We start from the raw sequence: 19651 nt of genomic DNA, 5'->3' as shown, positions 1-19651 counted from the left end.
ATAAATACACAATGAGTAAAGATAACTTGGCTTCATGGGGTACCAGTATCGAGGCTATGTACAGGGGATTGAGTTAGATATGTACTTATAGGTAGGGGATAAAGTGACTAGACAACAGGATAGATAATAATACACAGTAACAGCAGTATACTGTAGGTAGGGGGTAAAGGATAGATAATAGACAGTAGCAGCAGTATACTGTAGGTAGGGGTAAAGGATAGATAATAGACAGTAGCAGCAGTATACTGTAGGTAGGGGTAAAGGATAGATAATAGACAGTAGCAGCAGTATACTCTAGGTATAGGGTAAAGGATAGATAATAGACAGTAACAGCAGTATACTGTAGGTAGGGGGTAAAGGATAGATAATAGACAGTAGCAGCAGTATACTGTAGGTAGGGGTAAAGGATAGATAATAGACAGTAGCAGCAGTATACTCTAGGTATAGGGTAAAGGATAGATAATAGACAGTAACAGCAGTATACTGTAGGTAGGGGTAAAGGATAGATAATAGACAGTAGCAGCAGTATACTGTAGGTAGGGGTAAAGGATAGATAATAGACAGTAACAGCAGTATACTGTAGGTAGGGGTAAAGGATAGATAATAGACAGTAACAGCAGTATACTGTAGGTAGGGGTAAAGGATAGATAATAGACAGTAACATCAGTATACTGTAGGTAGGGGTAAAGGATAGATAATAGACAGTAACAGCAGTATACTGTAGGTAGGGGTAAAGGATAGATAATAGACAGTAGCAGCAGTATACTCTAGGTATAGGGTAAAGGATAGATAATAGACACTAACATGTGATGAGTCTAAAGAGTTTGTCGACTAACTATGTAGCCGTCTTATGGCTTTTGGTTGTAGAAGCTGTTCAGGGTCCAGTTGGTTCCAAACTTGGTGCACTTAGAGAACAATCTATAACTTGGGTGGCTGGAGTCTTTGACAATTTGTAAGGGTCTTCCTCTGACACCGCCTGGTATAGAGGTGCAGCTGTATAACTTTTTGAGGATCTGAGGTCCCATGTCAAATCTTTTCAGCATCTCGGGGAGAAAGAGGCATGCCTTCTTCACGACTGTGTTGGTGTGTGTGGACCATGATAATTCCTTAGTGATGTGGAAACCTGAGGAACCGTTCCACTGCAGCCCCGTCGATGTCATAACACCCCCCCCATCCCCCCCCCCACAAATACAGGAATCAGTTAGGTGATAATTTTATGGGGTTTCCTATCCTAGAGAATCCTTGGGTCTAAGTTTGACTTCATGATGCAGTATTTTGGGCGGTCTCTGGATGGCTATGGGGACATGAATGATGACACCATACCTGATATCTCTGTTGGGGCTCATGGGAAGGTGATCCAGCTCTGGTGAGTTCAACCATCATGCACTGGAGTGTAACCTGCTCTCAGATCTGTTTGTAGTCTCTTGCCCAACTCTTATGGTCATTTTTCACACCAAACAAGACAGCACAAACAGATCTGGGACCAGGCTTCCTGGGAGGGGGTTCATGAAATCTTGTAAATTTTGTCTTGACTCATGACGTGAAATCTTGATTTTTTGGATCCAAGTTCCAACGATAATGACGTTTGGTGACTATTTCAATTTGGGCATTTCGGCATTAATTTATGATGTCTTAGATTAGAAGCTAGAAATAATATTTTCTAAGTAAATGAACTGTTCTTTGGTGGCTCGTATGCTTAACAACAATGCCAGCTGCAAATCATTTTTCATTTTTCGTCTTTCAAGGAACGAGACAGGGTTGTCCACTCTTGCCTCTGCTATTCACGTCAAAAGCGATGTGATCTGTTTTTTTTTTTTACTAGGTCTCGAGGACTGGCTGCTGTGACGGCCAAGGCTTCTTTCTCCCCTGATAAAATCAACATCCTGAGTAAGCCTTGCTTGATAAACGGACACAAGCTCTCCTGTTTCAAGACAGACATCTGCTTCAGCGCAACGTTTAGACCAAAGAAACCTGTGGGACCCCTAAGTAAGATTGATCTATTATACTTTACTCTACTCTAATGCACTCTATTCTAATGTACTCTACTCTACTCTAATGCACTTTGCTCTACACTAATGTACTCTACTCTACTCTAATGTACTCTACTCTAATGTACTCTACTGTACTCTAATGCACTCTACTCTAATGTACTCTACTCTAATGTACTCTACTCTAATGTACTCTACTCTAATGCACTCTACTCTACTCTAATGTACTCTACTCTAATGCACTCTACTCTAATGTACTCTACTCTAATGTACTCTACTCTAATGCACTCTACTCTACTCTAATGCACTCTACTCTACTCTAATGTACTCTACTCTAATGTACTCTACTCTAATGTACTCTACTCTAATGTACTTTGCTCTACACGAATGTACTCTACTCTACTCTAATGCACTCTACTCTAATGTACTCTATTCTACTCTAATGTACTCTACTCTAATGCACTCTACACTAATGTACTCTACTCTAATGTACTCTACTCTAATGTACTCTACTCTAATGTACTTTGCTCTACACAAATGTACTCTACTCTACTCTAATGTACTCTACTCTAATTTACTCTACTCTAATGCACTCTACACTAATGTACTCTACACTAATGTACTCTACTCTAATCTACTGTACTCTACTCTACTCTAATGTACTCTACTCTAATGTACACTAATGTACTCTACTCTAATGCACTCTACTCTAATGCACTCTACTCTAATGTACTCTACTCTAATGCCCTCTACACTAATGTACTCTACTCTACTCTAATGTACTCTACTCTAATGTACACTAATGTACTCTACACTAATGCAATCTACTCGAATGTACTCTACTCTACTCTAATGTACTCTACACTAATGCACTCTACTCTAATGTACTCTACTCTAAAGCACTCTACACTAATGTACTCTACTCTACTCTAATGCACTCTACTTTAATGTACACTAATGTACTCTACTCTAATGTACACTAATGTACTCTACTCTAATGCACTCTACACTAATGTACACTAATGTACTCTACTCTCTTCTAATGCACTCCACACTAATGTACACTATTGTACTATACTCTAATGCACTATACTCTAATGCACTGTACCCTACTCTAATGTACTCTACTCTAATGTACTCTACTCTAATGTACTCTACTATAATGTACTCTACTATAATGTACTATAATGTACTCTACTCTAATGCACTCTACTCTCCTCTACTCGAATGTACTCTAGTGTACTCTACTCTAATGTACTCTACTCAAATGTACTCTAGTGTACTCTACTCGAATGTACTCTAGTGTACTCTACTCTAATGTACTCTAGTGTACTCTACTCTACTATAATGTACTCTACTCTAATGTACTCTAATGTACTCTACTCTAATGTACTCTAGTGTACTCTACTCTAATGTACTCTAGTGTACTCTACTCTACTCCAATGTACTCTACTCTAATGTACTCTACTCTAATGTACTCTAATGTACTCTACTCTAATGTACTCTAATGTACTCTACTCTATTGTACTCTACTCTAATGTAATCTACTCTAATGTACTCTAATGTGCTCTACTCTAATTTACTCTACTCTAATGTACTCTAGTGTACTCTACTCTAATGCACTCTACTCTAATGTACTCTAATGTACTCTAATATACTCTACTCTAATGTACTGCTCTTCTCTACTCTAATGTACTCTACTCTAATGTACTCTAATGTACTCTACTCTAATGTACTCTAGTGACTCTACTCTAATGTACTCTACTCTAATGTACTCTACTCTAATGTGCTCTACTCTAATGTACTCTAATGTGCTCTACTCTAATGTACTCTAATGTGCTCTACTCTAATGTACTCTACTCTACTCTAATGTACTCTAATGTACTCTACTCTAATGTACTCTAATGTACTCTAATGTACTCTACTCTAATGTACTCTACTCTAATGTACTCTAGTGTACTCTACTCTAATGCACTCTACTCTAATGTACTCTACTCTAATGTACTCTAATGTACTCTACTCTAATGTACTGCTCTTCTCTACTCTAATGTACTCTACTCTAATGTACTCTAATGTACTCTACTCTAATGTACTCTAGTGTACTCTACTCTAATGTACTCTACTCTAATGTACTCTAATGTACTCTACTCTAATGTACTGCTCTTCTCTACTCTAATGTACTCTACTCTAATGTACTCTAATGTACTCTACTCTAATGTGCTCTACTCTAATGTACTCTAATGTGCTCTACTCTAATGTGCTCTACTCTAATGTACTCTAATGTATTCTACTCTAATGTACTCTACTCTAATGTACTCTACTCTAATGTACTCTAGTGTACTCTACTCTAATGCACTCTACTCTAATGTACTCTAATGTACTCTACTCTAATGTACTCTAATGTACTCTACTCTAATGTACTGATCTTCTCTACTCTAATGTACTCTACTCTAATGTACTCTAATGTACTCTACTCTAATGTACTCTAGTGACTCTACGCTAATGTACTCTACTCTAATGTACTCTACTCGAATGTGCTCTACTCTAATGTACTCTAATGTGCTCTACTCTAATGTACTCTAATGTGCTCTACTCTAATGTACTCTACTCTAATGTACTCTACTCTAATGTACTCTACTCTAATGTACTCTAATGTACTCTACTCTAATGTACTCTAGTGTACTCTACTCTAATGTACTGCTCTTTTCTACTCTGCTCTAAGGTTGACATACTCTACTACTCTATATCTTTGGGTCACCAATTATTGCAGATGTTTTCACTAGTAACTCTCTGCATATCTTGATGATTTTGGTAACGCTTTTTATTAAGTTTTTGCTTACTTATACTAAACAGTGCCATCGCAACGTATTCATGCCCCTTGACTTATTCCACATTTTGTTATCTTAGAGCCTATTTCTTTCTCACCCATCTACACACAATACCCCACAATGGCGTAGTGAAAACATGTTTATTAGAAATGTTTGAAAATTTATTGAAATACAGAAATATCAAATTTACATCAGTGTTCACACCCCTGAGTCAATACTTTGTAGAAGCAAAACATGGTAGATGGCAGTGATTACAGCTGTCGGTCTTTCTGGTCTTCCCTGCGGCTCAGTTGGTACAGCATGGTGTTTGCAACGCCAGGGTTGTGGGTTCAATTCCCACATGGGGCCAGTATAATAAAAAGAAAATGCATGAAATGTACGAAATGTATGCGTTCGCTACTGTAAGTCGCTCTGGTTAAGAGTGTCTGCTAAATGACTAAAATGTAAAAATGTTTCTGGGTAACTCTCTGAGCTTTCCACACCTGGATTGTGCAACATTTTCAAAAATGTTCAATCTCTGTCAAATTGGTTGTTCATCATTACTAGACATCCATTTTCAGGTCTTGTCATAGATTTTCACTAGATTTAAGTAAAAAATTTTACTTGGCCAATCAGAAACATTCACTTTGTTTTTGGTAAGCAACTCTGGTGTTTATTTAGAATTGTGTTTTAGGTTATTGTACAGCTGAAATGTGATTTCATCTTGCTTGTGCTTACCTTTGTTTCTTTTTATCCTGAAAAATTCCCATGACAAGCATACCCATAACATGATGCAGCCACCACTATGCTTGAAAATATTGAGAGTGATACTCAGTAATGTGTTGTATTGGATTTGCCTCAAACATAAAACGTTGTATTCAGGATAAAAAGTGAATTGCTTTGCCACATTTTTTGCAGTATTACTTTAGTGCCTTGTAGAAAACAGGATGCATGTTTTGTAAGATTTGTATTCTGTATATGCTTCCTTCTTTAACTCTGTCATTTAGGTTTTAGTATTGTGGAGTAACTACAATGTTGTTGATCCATCCTCAATTGTCTCCTATCACAGCCATTCAACTCTGTAACTGTTTTAAAGTCACCATTGGCCTCATGGTGAAATCCCTGAGTGGTTTCTTTCCTCTCTGGCAACTGAGTTAGGAAGGACTGGGAAGGACTGGGTGTATTGATACACCATCCAAAGTGTAATTAATAACTTTACCATGCTCAAAGGAATATTGAATGTCTGCTTTTGACCTTTTTACCCATTTACCAATAAGTGACCTTCTTTGTGAGGCATTGGAAAACCTCCCTGGTCTTTGTGGTTGAATCTGTGTTTGAAATTCACTTCTCGACTGAGGGACCTTACAGATAATTGTATGTGTGGGGTACAGAGATGAGGTAGTCATTCAAAACTCATGTCAAACACTATTATTGCACACAAAGTGAGTCCAACTTATTATTCAGATTTTAGTCATTTAGCAGACGCTCTTATCCAGAGCGACTTACAGTAGTGAATGCATACATTTCATCCTGTACTGGTCCCCCGTGGGAATCGAACCCACAACCCTGGTGTTGCAAACACCATGCTCTACCAACTGAGCCACATTATGTGACTTTTTAAGCACATTTTTACTCCTGAACTTATTTATGCTTCCCGTAACAAAGGGTTTGAATACCTATTGACTCAAGACATTTCAGCTTTTAATTTGTAATTCATTTGTAAAAACAAAAAAAAACAAAAAAACATGAAAAACATAATTCGACTGACATTCGGGGGTAATGTGTGTAGGCCAGTTTTAAATTCAGGCTGTAACACAACAAAATGTGGAATAAGTTAAGGGGTATGAATACTTTCTGAAGGCACTGTATATAACAGCAATCGTTGTAAAAGTTTGTTACCTGGTTGTTTAGCAACATGTAGCAATGCTAGTGGAAATGGATTGTATCAGTTAGCAATGCTAATGGGAATTGATTGTATCAGTTAGCAATGCTAGTGGAAATGGATTGTATCAGTTAGCAATGCTAGTGGAAATGGATTATATCAGTTAGCAATGCTAGTGGAAATGGATTGTATCAGTTAGCAATGCTAGTGGAAATGCACTTATTGACTCAAAACATAATTCACCTTTGACATTATGGGTTATTGTGTGTCGGTGACAAAAAAAAAAAAACGCTATTTAATAATACATTTTTTTAATTGAGGCTGTAACAACAACATGTGGGAAAAAAAAGTCAAAGGGGTGTAAAACTTTCTGAAGGCATGATATTAATATTACGTTAGTTACCAGAATGTCTGAAAATAACATCCGCACACTTTAATTCCCCAAAAACTAAACATATATTATCCCTCCAGCTGTCAAATTCAACCTAACTCTGGATGCTGACCTGCAGTCGTCCCGGGTCTCCTCACGAGGCCTGTTCAGTCAGAACCGCGAACGACTCCTCTCTGGAAACGTTCAGATATCATCATCCACCAACTCTGTTTGCCACAATTACCAAGTTTACGTTCAGGTGAAGACACACGTTAAGAGGGTTAAAAATATAACCATGTGTATGAAACTCACATTTTCCAACGTTTTTTGTTGTTGTTGTTGCTGTTATTAAAAGTATATTATAAAACCTCTTTGGGTTAGGCTATCCATTTACAGTAGTCAGACTATAGCTTGCATTAAAATGTATTTGTCTATCACATCTCGGGGAGCATTATCATGAAAATCAATACAGTAATCTTAATTATCTTCAATGTTTTTTGTTTTTTATTTCAGGAAAGCGCAGACTTTGTGAACTCCATCAGTCTGCGCGTTGACATCGGCCTTCAGAACCCAGACGCCAACCCTGTCCTTGATGTTTTCTCTCAGACTGCATGGGACTTCTCTGTGAGTTAGCCTCTCTCCTCTCTGTGAGTTAGCCTCACTCCTCTCTGTGAGTTAGTCTCTCTCCTCTCTGTGAGTTAGCCTCACTCCTCTCTGTGAGTTAGCCTCTCTCCTCTCTGTGAGTTAGCCTCTCTCCTCTCTGTGAGTTAGCCTCTCTCCTCTCTGTGAGTTAGCCTCTCTCCTCTCTGTGAGTTAGCCTCTCTCCTCTCTGTGTGTTAGTCTCTCTCCTCTCTGTGAGTTAGCCTCTCTCCTCTCTGTGAGGTAGCCTCTCTCCTCTCTGTGAGTTAGCCTCTCTCCTCTCTGTGAGTTAGCCTCTCTCCTCTCTGTGAGTTAGCCTCCCTCCTCTCTGTGAGTTAGCCTCTCTCCTCTCTGCGAGTTAGCCTCTCTCCTCTCTGCGAGTTAGCCTCTCTCCTCTCTGTGAGTTAGCCTCTCTCCTCTCTGCGAGTTAGCCTCTCTCCTCTCTGCGAGTTAGCCTCTCTCCTCTCTGTGAGTTAGCCTCTCTCCTCTCTGTGAGTTAGCCTCTCTCCTCTCTGTGAGTTAGCCTCTCTCCTCTCTGTGAGTTAGCCTCTCTCCTCTCTGTGAGTTAGCCTCTCTCCTCTCTGTAAGTTAGCCTCTCTCCTCTCTGTGAGTTAGCCTCCCTCCTCTCTGTGAGTTAGCCTCCCTCCCCTCTGCGAGTTAGCCTCTCTCCCCTCTGCGAGTTAGCCTCTCTCCTCTCTGTGAGTTAGCCTCCCTCCTCTCTGTGAGTTAGCCTCCCTCCTCTCTGTGAGTTAGCCTCTCTCCTCTCTGCGAGTTAGCCTCTCTCCTCTCTGCGAGTTAGCCTCTCTCCTCTCTGCGAGTTAGCCTCTCTCCTCTCTGTGAGTTAGCCTCTCTCCTCTCTGTGAGTTAGCCTCTCTCCTCTCTGTGAGGTAGCCTCTCTCCTCTCTGCGAGTTAGCCTCTCTCCTCTCTGTGAGTTAGCCTCTCTCCTCTCTGTGAGTTAGCCTCTCTCCTCTCTGTGAGTTAGCCTCTCTCCTCTCTGTGAGTTAGCCTCTCTCCTCTCTGTGAGTTAACCTCTCTCCTCTCTGTGAGTTAGCCTCTCTCCTCTCTGTGAGTTAGCCTCCCTCCTCTCTGTGAGTTAGCCTCTCTCCTCTCTGTGAGTTAGCCTCCCTCCTCTCTGTGAGTTAGCCTCCCTCCTCTCTGTGAGTTAGCCTCTCTCCTCTCTGTGAGTTAGCCTCTCTCCTCTCTGTGAGTTAGCCTCCCTCCTCTTTCTTTGCTTATTTTGTCTCAGTATGTGGGTAAAATCTGTCACTTTCATTTAAATGTAAACATGCTTCCCCTGGCCTGCACTTGTATTTAAAACTGTTGGGTGGTGGGTAATATCATACATACTATGTATTGCTTTTAAAACCCACACGGTTTTTGTCCCCAACAGAGATAAATGCAACTGAAACAGAATATAATTGTGACCTGTGTGGTCCAAAGGTTACAGCCGCTGACCCCGGTACACGTGTACGGCGGAGTTGGCATGGTTACGACCTCCCCCCTCCCCCTGTCTTTCCAACACCATTATTTTCTCTTCAATAAAAACCAACAGAAAAATATTACGAAAGGAGTGGGACGTCACCCATCTTTTAAAAACAAAAAATTTAAATAAAAAAAAACTTTTTATAAAAAGAAATGCAAATTTAATTGAGATTCCACCAGCCCTATGAAAATACTGGTTGAATCTGTGAATCTTGTCCAATGGTCTTCCGTCGTCTCTGCTGTAGATTCCCTTCTCCAAACAGTGTGGTTCTGATGACGTGTGTGTCAGTGATCTGGTGCTCAGTGTGAAGAAGGTGACAGAGGTACCCAGGTGAGTGTTTTTTTATATTTCAGTTTATTTTTTTATTTTTTTTTACAGGGACAGTGCACAGGTCTCTATCTAAACGTTTCAGTAAAAAGTGTCGGTTTTAGCCAACCGTCTAATTTACAAACCGCAGTCCCTTGGGCAGGTTTATATTTATGGCTGACACTGCAAATCAGCAACACTAGATCGTTTGGATAGTGTGTTTTCTATGAGTTGGGGGTATTTTTTTTTTGGTGGGGGGGGGGGGGGGTGAATGTCAGCAACACTGGTTGGGTAGCAAAAGGCAGAAAAAAATAAATAAAAAATAAATGTTAAGTCCGTGTTTTGTATTTTCAGATGCACTATCCAAATAAAGTGTTACTAAAAAAACGAACGTCTCAAACGATACCGTGTTTAGATAGAGACCTGTTACTCAGAAGTTCCTTGTAGGCTACATTAAAAGACTACAACACATTGGGGACATCGGGGACTGTGGAATAAATGACATCATCTGTCCAGCCTGTATCCCCTGACAACAATGACTTATTCTCTATTTTAGTCCCAAAAAAATGTAATGTGATTTTAATTAAGAAATCTTTAACAACTTATAACGTTTACGTGTAAACAGAACACAGAACACTCATAAAAATGGGTCTGAGCATAAATGGCCTGGAAATCAGTGTGTGAGTGTGAGTGTGTGTGAGTGTGAGTGTGTGTGTGACATAATCTCTGTGTTTAACAGCAGATAAAAATAAAATGACAGTGACATTTCAGGAATATTTCTGTACTTTCTAATTTTGCATTCAACATATTTTGTTCACGTTCAAGATCCTGTTTCAGTGAGGTGTCTTTCAATTCCTTTTTTTTTTTAAATCAGCCTTGTATTTGTATAGTGAACGTCAAACTGGTTTATCAATCTCTTGATGTTTTACAACAGGGCCACTCCAACCCTGTTCCCTCCTGTAGGTTGTCACTCCAATCTCTTGATGTTGTCACAATCTTCTTCGTCAGATGATAAAGAAAAATCATTGTCGGACCAAAACGCAGCGGGGTTATGTGCACTCATCTTCTTTTATTAAATTGGCAAAGAAGGAAAAAAAACTAAATAAACACGTACACAAAACACAATGACGAATAACAGGCCCGTAAGGCATTAAGGCTATACACAGCACAATCTCCCACAAACTACCAACACAAACACATACCTATATATAGGACTCTCAATCAGAGGCAACTAGGAAACACCTGCCTCCAATTGAGAGTCCAACACCCCAATGACCTAAACAAAGAAATACTAATACTAGAATGAACATAGAAATACAAAACATATAACATAGCCCAAAACCCGGAAATAATAAATCAAACACCCTTCTAAACAACCAACCACCCCGAACCACATAAAACAAACACCCCCTGCCACGTCCTGACCAAACTACAATAACAAATAACCCCTTTACTGGTCAGGACGTGACAGATATTTTACAACAGGGCCCTCCAACCCTGTTCCCTCCTGTAGGTTGTCACTCCAACCCCCAGTTGTAACTGACCTAATTCAGTTTATCAACCTGCTGGTTATTAGAGGTGAGGTGAGCTAGATTAGGGTTGGAATGAAAAACCTACAGCACAGTAGCTCTGAAGGTCCTCCCGTAGTCATCTTGTCATCATATTACCATCTTTGCTCAAATTTTATTAACATTTTTTTTACATTCATAAGGTGTAATGACTGGTGGTTGTTGTCTTGACAGTGTTGGCTCTGTGCTGGTCAGTTCTAACAACAGAGAGATCTCCTTCGAGGTACTAGTGAAGAACATCAAGGAGAATGCGTACAACACCCAGATTTTGGTCACGTACTCCAAGAGCCTCTTCTACGCTTCCATAACATCTCCGGTGAGTTCTGAAAGATGGAACTTTTAACCAATGTAAAAACTGTAAAACTTTATTGACAAAACCGTTGTAAAACTTTATTGACAAAACAAACTCCTGACATTTTATTTTGTCATAGTCTGTATTTTATAAAGATCTTAGATTCTTGGTAAATATATCTGTACCCTACTCCCTATGTAGTACACTGAAAGTAGTGTACTGTATTGGGAATAGGGTGCTATTTCAGATGCACACTAGCTCTCTTTAACTGTGCATTTAAATTACAGAGTGATGGGAAAGAGGTGAAGTGCACGTCTACAACACAAAGTGACGTGCTAGCCTGTCAGGTGGGATACCCTGCCTTAGAGGAGGACGAGGAGGTAAGACTCATGGTGCTAGCCTATCAGGAGCGATACCCTGCCTTAGAGAAACCCCAGGAGGTAAGACTCATGGTGCTAGCCTGTCAGGAGCAATACCCTGCCTTAGAGAAACCCCAGGAGGTAAGACTCATGGTGCTAGCCTATCAGGAGCGATACCCTGCCTTAGAGAAACCCCAGGAGGTAAGACTCATGGTGCTAGCCTGTCAGGAGCAATACCCTGCCTTAGAGAAACCCCAGGAGGTAAGACTCATGGTGCTAGCCTGTCAGGAGCAATACCCTGCCTTAGAGAAACCCCAGGAGGTAAGACACATGGTGCTAGCCTGTCAGGTGGGATACCCTGCCTTAGAGAAACCCCAGGAGGTAAGACTCATGGTGCTAGCCTGTCAGGTGGGATACCCTGCCTTAGAGAAGGACGAGGAGGTAAGACTCATGGTGCTAGCCTATCAGAAGTGATACCCTGCCTTAGAGAAACCCCAGGAGGTAAGACTCATGGTGCTAGCCTGTCAGGAGCGATACCCTGCCTTAGAGAAACCCCAGGAGGTAAGACTCATGGTGCTAGCCTGTCAGGAGCGATACCCTGCCTTAGAGAAACCCCAGGAGGTAAGACTCATGGTGCTAGCCTATCAGGAGCGATACCCTGCCTTAGAGAAACCCCAGGAGGTAAGACACATGGTGGTAGCCTATCAGGAGCGATACCCTGCCTTAGAGAAACCCCAGGAGGTAAGACTCATGGTGCTAGCCTATCAGGAGCGATACCCTGCCTTAGAGAAACCCCAGGAGGTAAGACACATGGTGGTAGCCTATCAGGAGCGATACCCTGCCTTAGAGAAACCCCAGGAGGTAAGACTCATGGTGCTAGCCTGTCAGGTGGGATACCCTGCCTTAGAGAAGGACGAGGAGGTAAGACTCATGGTGCTAGCCTATCAGAAGTGATACCCTGCCTTAGAGAAACCCCAGGAGGTAAGACTCATGGTGCTAGCCTGTCAGGAGCGATACCCTGCCTTAGAGAAACCCCAGGAGGTAAGACACATGGTGGTAGCCTATCAGGAGCGATACCCTGCCTTAGAGAAACCCCAGGAGGTAAGACTCATGGTGCTAGCCTGTCAGGTGGGATACCCTGCCTTAGAGAAGGACGAGGAGGTAAGACTCATGGTGCTAGCCTGTCAGGAGCGATACCCTGCCTTAGAGAAACCCCAGGAGGTAAGACTCATGGTGCTAGCCTGTCAGGTGGGATACCCTGCCTTAGAGAAGGACGAGGAGGTAAGACTCATGGTGCTAGCCTGTCAGGAGCAATACCCTGCCTTAGAGAAACCCCAGGAGGTAAGACTCATGGTGCTAGCCTGTCAGGTGGGATACCCTGCCTTAGAGAAGGACGAGGAGGTAAGACTCATGGTGCTAGCCTGTCAGGTGGGATACCCTGCCTTAGAGAAACCCCAGGAGGTAAGACTCATGGTGCTAGCCTGTCAGGTGGGATACCCTGCCTTAGAGAAGGACGAGGAGGTAAGACTCATGGTGCTAGCCTGTCAGGTGGGATACCCTGCTTTAGAGAATCCCCAGGAGGTAAGACTCATGGTGCTAGCCTATCAGGAGCGATACCCTGCCTTAGAGAATCCCCAGGAGGTAAGACTCATAGTGCTAGCCTGTCAGGAGCGATACCCTGCCTTAGAGAAACCCCAGGAGGTAAGACACATGGTGCTAGCCTGTCAGGTGGGATACCCTGCCTTAGAGAAACCCCAGGAGGTAAGACTCATGGTGCTTGCCTGTCAGGTGGGATACCCTGCCTTAGAGAAGGACGAGGAGGTAAGACTCATGGTGCTAGCCTGTCAGGTGGGATACCCTGCCTTAGAGAATCCCCAGGAGGTAAGACTCATGGTGCTAGCCTATCAGGAGCGATACCCTGCCTTAGAGAAACCCCAGGAGGTAAGACTCATGGTGCTAGCCTATCAGGAGCGATACCCTGCCTTAGAGAAACCCCAGGAGGTAAGACTCATGGTGCTAGCCTATCAGGAGCGATACCCTGCCTTAGAGAAACCCCAGGAGGTAAGACTCATGGTGCTAGCCTATCAGGAGCGATACCCTGCCTTAGAGAAACCCCAGGAGGTAAGACTCATGGTGCTAGCCTGTCAGGAGCGATACCCTGCCTTAGAGAAACCCCAGGAGGTAAGACTCATGGTGCTAGCCTATCAGGAGCGATACCCTGCCTTAGAGAAACCCCAGGAGGTAAGACACATGGTCACAATGTCCTACATAAAGATACATATAAGAAGCCTTGTAATAAACAATTATGAGCCATTATGAGCCATTATGAATTGTCATACATGCATCAATAAGTAATAAAGCATTATACCTGGAGGCTTCATGTAAAGGGTTTGATGAAGTTTTTTTTCCCCAGGTGAAATTTTGGGTCAACTTTGACTTCAACCTTAACCACTTGCAGAGCCAAGCAAGAGTTCGTTTTCAGGCCAAAAGGTGTGTGTTGGTTTAATCAGTAGGCCCTGTGCAATACGTTCTAGTCCAATATAAACACATGTATTGTCATGAGGGTTTGATCCACATCCTGTTTTTGTCATCAGTGATGGTAAAGAGGAAAGTCCAGCAGATAATACAGTGGATATCACCATTCCTGTTCGTTATGATGCTGAGATTATTATGACCAGGTTAGTTGCTTGTAAAATGTTTTATTAAATATCTGGTCCGCATTATGTAAAAAGAAATTACCAAAAAAAATGATATTTTTTTTTCAAAATGAATTAACTCAGCTCGAAGGTAGACTCAGCGATATGTATTCACTACGAGGAGCCGGTCGACTTCTAACAAAAAAACAAAAACCGGCCCACGAAGCAGAGAACATATGAAAACCGATTCACTAAATCAGTGTCCGGTAAGGGAACCACTTCAGGGACCGCTAAGCAACATCCCAGGGACCGGTGTTGGTCCCAGAGCCACAGGTTGGAGATCATTGATTTAGACTGTGGCTAGAGATGAGTTTACTCACCCCTCTCTGTCCTCCTCAGGGAATCCAACATTAACTTCTATGTGGTGGATGAGGCCAAGGAGGTGCAGACAAGTGTAAAAACATTAGATGACATTGGCCCTGAGTTTAACTTCTCCCTCAAGGTAAGATTGTGGGCTAGTGGAAGTCAACAGATTGTATAGTCATGGTAGCCTTCATGCTCTTCTAATTATATATTTGAATGATGTTGAATAAATGTGTTATGAACATTGTAATAGCCAGCAGAATACCACCCTGCATCCCACTGCTGGATTGCTTCTGAAGCTAAGCAGGGTTGGTCCTGGTCATTCCCTGGATGGGAGACCAGATGCTGCTGGAAGTGGTGTTGGAGGGCCAGTAGGAGGCACTCTTTCCTCTGGTCTAAGAGGGTGCTGTCTTTTGGATGGGATGTTAAACGGGTGTCCTGACTCTCTGAGGTCATTAAAGATCCCATGGCACTTATCGTCAGAGTAGGGATGCTAACCCCGGTGTCCTGGCTAAATTCCCAAGCTGTCCTTCATACCATCATGGCCACCTAATCATCCCCAGCTTCCAATTGGCTCATTCATCTCCCTCTTCTCCCCTGAAACTATTCCCCAGGTCGTTGCTGTAAATGAGAACGTGTTCTCAGTCAACTTACCTGGTAAAATAACGGAAAAATAAATACAAAAAATGTAAAGAATGATAATTCAACACTTATGAAGGTGTTATGATGCCTAATATCCACCCTTTATGAAGGTGTTATGAATGCCTAATATCTACCCCTTATGAAGGTGTTATGAATGCCTAATATCTACCCCTTATGAAGGTGTTATGAATGCCCTTATGAAGGTGTTATGAATGCCTAATATCTAACCCTAATGAAGGTGTTATGAATGCCTAATATCCACCCCTTATGAAGGTGTTATAATGCCTAATATCCACCCATATGAAGGTGTTATGAATGCCTAATATCCACCCCTTATGAAGGTGTTATAATGCCTAATATCCACCCATATGAAGGTGTTATGAATGCCTAATATCCACCCCTTATGAAGGTGTTATAATGCCTAATATCCACCCATATGAAGGTGTTATGAATGCCTAATATCCACCTCTTATGAAGGTGTTATGAATGCCTATTATCTACCCCTGTCAGAACATTTGATTTTTATTCTCCTTCAGATTTCCACAGGTAACTTCCCAGTCAGGCTGTTGTACCTGACCATCTCTGTTCCCGTCACCACTCGAGGGGGGAACCCACTAATCTACGTTACAGGCCTGGACACACCAACGGTGAGAATCACACACACACACACACACACACACACACACACACACACACACACACACACACACACACACACACACACACACACGTACAGCCCATCTAAATACCCCGTTTTTAGTTGCTAAAACATCAGTTTCCTGTCTTGCATTGCGAAATGAATTCCAATTTCACACACTTGTTCCCAAAAGACGCTCATTCATACTTCCCAACAAAGCATTGTAGGCTAATTATTCACAGGGGAGAGTTTACACCACTGTCATTCTATACCGTGGGTGGGCAAGTGTCACTTCTGGGGGGAAAAAAAGGTTGAGGAGTCGGGACGCAGTCAAACTTTTCAAAGGTGTGTTGGTATCCTGCAGGGAGGCTCGGTGAGGTGTGTGTGTGTGTGTGTGTGTGTGTGTGTGTGTGTGTGTGTGTGTGTGTGTGTGTGTGTGTGTGTGTGTGTGTGTGTGTGTGTGTGTGTGTGTGTGTGTGTGTGTGTGTGTTAGTAATTGTGTGTTGCTATCCTGCAGGGAGACTCGGTGAGCTGTGACAGTGCCCTGGTCGATCCACTGAAGATTGGATCCAAACCACACACAGCCTTTTTCTCCAAGGAGAGCCTCAGAGGTATCCACAGACTGGTGAGCACGCACACACACACACACACACACACGCACACACACACATAGACAGGCAGATACACACACTCTGATACACACACACTCTGATACACACACACTCTGATATACACTCTGATACACACACACTCTGATATACACACACTCTGATACACACACACTCTGATATACACTCTGATACACACACACTCTGATATACACACACTCTGATATACACACACTCTGATATACACACACTCTGATATACACACACTCTGATATACACACACTCTGATATACACACACTCTGATATACACACACTCTGATATACACACACTCTGATATACACACACTCTGATATACACACACTCTAATACATTTTCCTCTGTACTTCCAACGCAGTTCCACTGAAACCTTTGTCTGTTTTGTCTCATGTCCTCAGGACTGTTTTGTCTCCTGTCCTCAGGACCGTTTTGTCTCATGTCCTCAGGACTGTTTTGTCTCCTGTCCTCAGGACCGTTTTGTCTCATGTCCTCAGGACTGTTTTGTCTCATGTCCTCAGGACTGTTTTGTCTCATGTCCTCAGGACTGCTGGAACGTGAAGTGCCAGGCGATCAAATGCGTCATTAAAGACATGAGAGTGAAAAGCGTCTACTTTGTGAACGTCACAACGAGAATCTGGAACGGCACTTTGGCTTCTGTAAGTATCGTCTGATGTCCACACGGCTGGAATATCGTTTCAGCCAATCCGCATCCAGGATACACATTACCGATTTTACCATGTCTGGTAGGTAGGATACAGTATGTGTATAGAATTAACATAGTATGCACGTTACAATTTCAATCACATATCAACAAATCACATGTTTTTAGCCCTTTTAACAGTAACAGCTGGTCACTATGTCCTTTCTGTTTCATGAGTCTTGTAAACATCATTATTTAACTTTTTACTGTATTGATTGATCTGTTGCAGGCTAACTGTATTGATTGATCTGTTGCAGGCTAACTGTATTGATTGATCTGTTGCAGGCTAACTGTATTGATTGATCTGTTGCAGGCTAACTGTATTGATCTAACTGTATTGATTGATCTGTTGCAGGCCAACTGTATTGATTGATCTAACTGTATTGATTGATCTGTTGCAGGGTAACTGTATTGATTGATCTGTTGCAGGCTAACTGTATTGATCTAACTGTATTGATTGATCTGTTGCAGGCCAACTGTATTGATCTAACTGTATTGATTGATCTGTTGCAGGCTAACTGTATTGATTGATCTGTTGCAGGCTAACTGTATTGATCTAACTGTATTGATTGATCTGTTGCAGGCCAACTGTATTGATTGATCTGTTGCAGGCCAACTGTATTGATTGATCTGTTGCAGGCCAACTGTATTGATTGATCTGTTGCAGGCCTACTGTATTGATTGATCTGTTTGCAGACTAACTGTATTGATTGATCTGATGCAGGCTAACTGTATTGATTGATCTGTTGCAGGCTAACTGTATTGATTGATCTGTTGCAGGCCACCTTCCAGACTATTGAGCTGATTACAAACACAGAGATAGTCACTTCTCAGCCAGATCTACTCATCATTACCCACAAGAAGATGCCGGTAATATTTTTTTTACATACTGGTAAACATTTGCTTTTCCCGCAGATGTGGTATACCGATCGATACATTGGAGACAACTACTGTTACTCTTGATTTTCCGTTTTTATAATGTGTCTGTCAAAAAACATTAGGCTGGTTCCAGATCTGTTTGTGCTGTCTTGCCAACTCCTGTGGTTATTGTCAATCAAAACTCACAAGACAACACAAGTATATCTGGGACCAGGCTACAAAAAAAAACCCTACTCAGCACTGGATGTTTTAGTCCTACTAGGACCTCTACTGGTCAACAGATGTATGGCAGCAACACCAGAGGTTGGGTCTGTCTGTCTGTCTGTCTGTCTGTCTCTGTCTCTGTCTCTGTCTCTGTCTCTGTCTCTGTCTCTGTTCTCTCTCTCTCTCTCTCTCTCTCTCTCTCTCTCTCTCTCTCTCTCATGTCTGTGGTTGTGTTGCCTACTAGGACCTCTACTGGTCAACAGATGTATGGCAGCAACACCAGAGGTTGGGTCTGTCTGTCTGTCTGTCTGTCTGTCTGTCTGTCTGTCTGTCTGTCTGTCTGTCTGTCTGTCTGTCTGTCTGTCTGTCTGTCTGTCTGTCTGTCTCTCTCTGTCTCTCTCTCTCTCTCTCTCTCTCTCTCTCTCTCTCTCTCTCTCTCTCTCTCTCTCTCTCTCTCTATCTCATGTCTGTGGTTGTGTTGCCTACTGGGACCTCTACTGGTCAACAGACGAATGGCAGCAACACCAGAGGTTGGGTCTCTCTCTCTCTCTCTCTCTCTCTCTCTCTCTCTCTCTCTCTCTCTCTCTCTCTCTCAACCTCATGTCTGTGGTTGTGTTGCCCACTGGGACCTCTACTGGTCAACAGACGAATGGCAGCAACACCAGCAGTTGGGTCTCTCTCGCTCTCTCCTCTCTCTCTCTCTCTCTCTCTCTCAACCTCATGTCTGTGGTTGTGTTGCCTACTGGGACCTCTACTGGTCAACAGACGAATGGCAGCAACACCAGCAGTTGGGTCTGTCTCTCTCTCTCATGTCTGTGGTTGTGTTGCACTGCCCTTCATTCATTTGCATGACATTACATTTTTAGTCATTTAACCTCTTACATCTAGACGTTCCGCTAGCGGAACACCTGCTCCAATATCCAATGATAGGCGTGGCGCGAATTACAAATTCCTCAAAAATACAAAAACTTCAATTTTTCAAACATATGACTATTTCACAGCATTTTAAAGACAAGACTCTCCTTTATCTAACCACACTGTCCGATTTCAAAAAGGCTTTACAGCGAAAGCAAAACATTAGATTATGTCAGCAGAGTACCAAGCCAGAAATAATCAGACACCCATTTTTCAAGCTAGCATATAATGTCACAAAAACCCAGAAGACAGCTAAATGCAGCACTAACCTTTGATGATCTTCATCAGATGACACACCTAGGACATTATGTTATACAATACATGCATGTTTTGT

The 19651-nt window shown here is 42.2% G+C and overlaps 1 protein-coding gene across 1 annotated transcript in view; it reads left to right on the top strand.

Annotated features, from left to right (window-relative positions):
- Window positions 1-19651, top strand: part of LOC106585965 (integrin alpha-2) — a 56201-nt gene that overhangs the window by 23490 nt on the left and 13060 nt on the right. The window contains exons 15-28 of the mRNA XM_045707071.1: window positions 1236-1366; window positions 1823-1986; window positions 7149-7306; window positions 7561-7671; window positions 9415-9500; window positions 11219-11360; window positions 11624-11716; window positions 14109-14185; window positions 14290-14373; window positions 14731-14833; window positions 15873-15983; window positions 16491-16598; window positions 17162-17275; window positions 18100-18189. Coding sequence (XP_045563027.1) covers window positions 1236-1366; window positions 1823-1986; window positions 7149-7306; window positions 7561-7671; window positions 9415-9500; window positions 11219-11360; window positions 11624-11716; window positions 14109-14185; window positions 14290-14373; window positions 14731-14833; window positions 15873-15983; window positions 16491-16598; window positions 17162-17275; window positions 18100-18189 — 1572 coding nt within the window. The remainder of the gene's footprint in view (window positions 1-1235; window positions 1367-1822; window positions 1987-7148; window positions 7307-7560; window positions 7672-9414; window positions 9501-11218; window positions 11361-11623; window positions 11717-14108; window positions 14186-14289; window positions 14374-14730; window positions 14834-15872; window positions 15984-16490; window positions 16599-17161; window positions 17276-18099; window positions 18190-19651) is intronic.

This window comes from Salmo salar, chromosome ssa24 (genome assembly GCF_905237065.1).
Source record: "Salmo salar chromosome ssa24, Ssal_v3.1, whole genome shotgun sequence".
NCBI lineage: Eukaryota > Metazoa > Chordata > Actinopteri > Salmoniformes > Salmonidae > Salmo > Salmo salar.
This window is presented reverse-complemented; position numbering and strand designations above follow the sequence as displayed.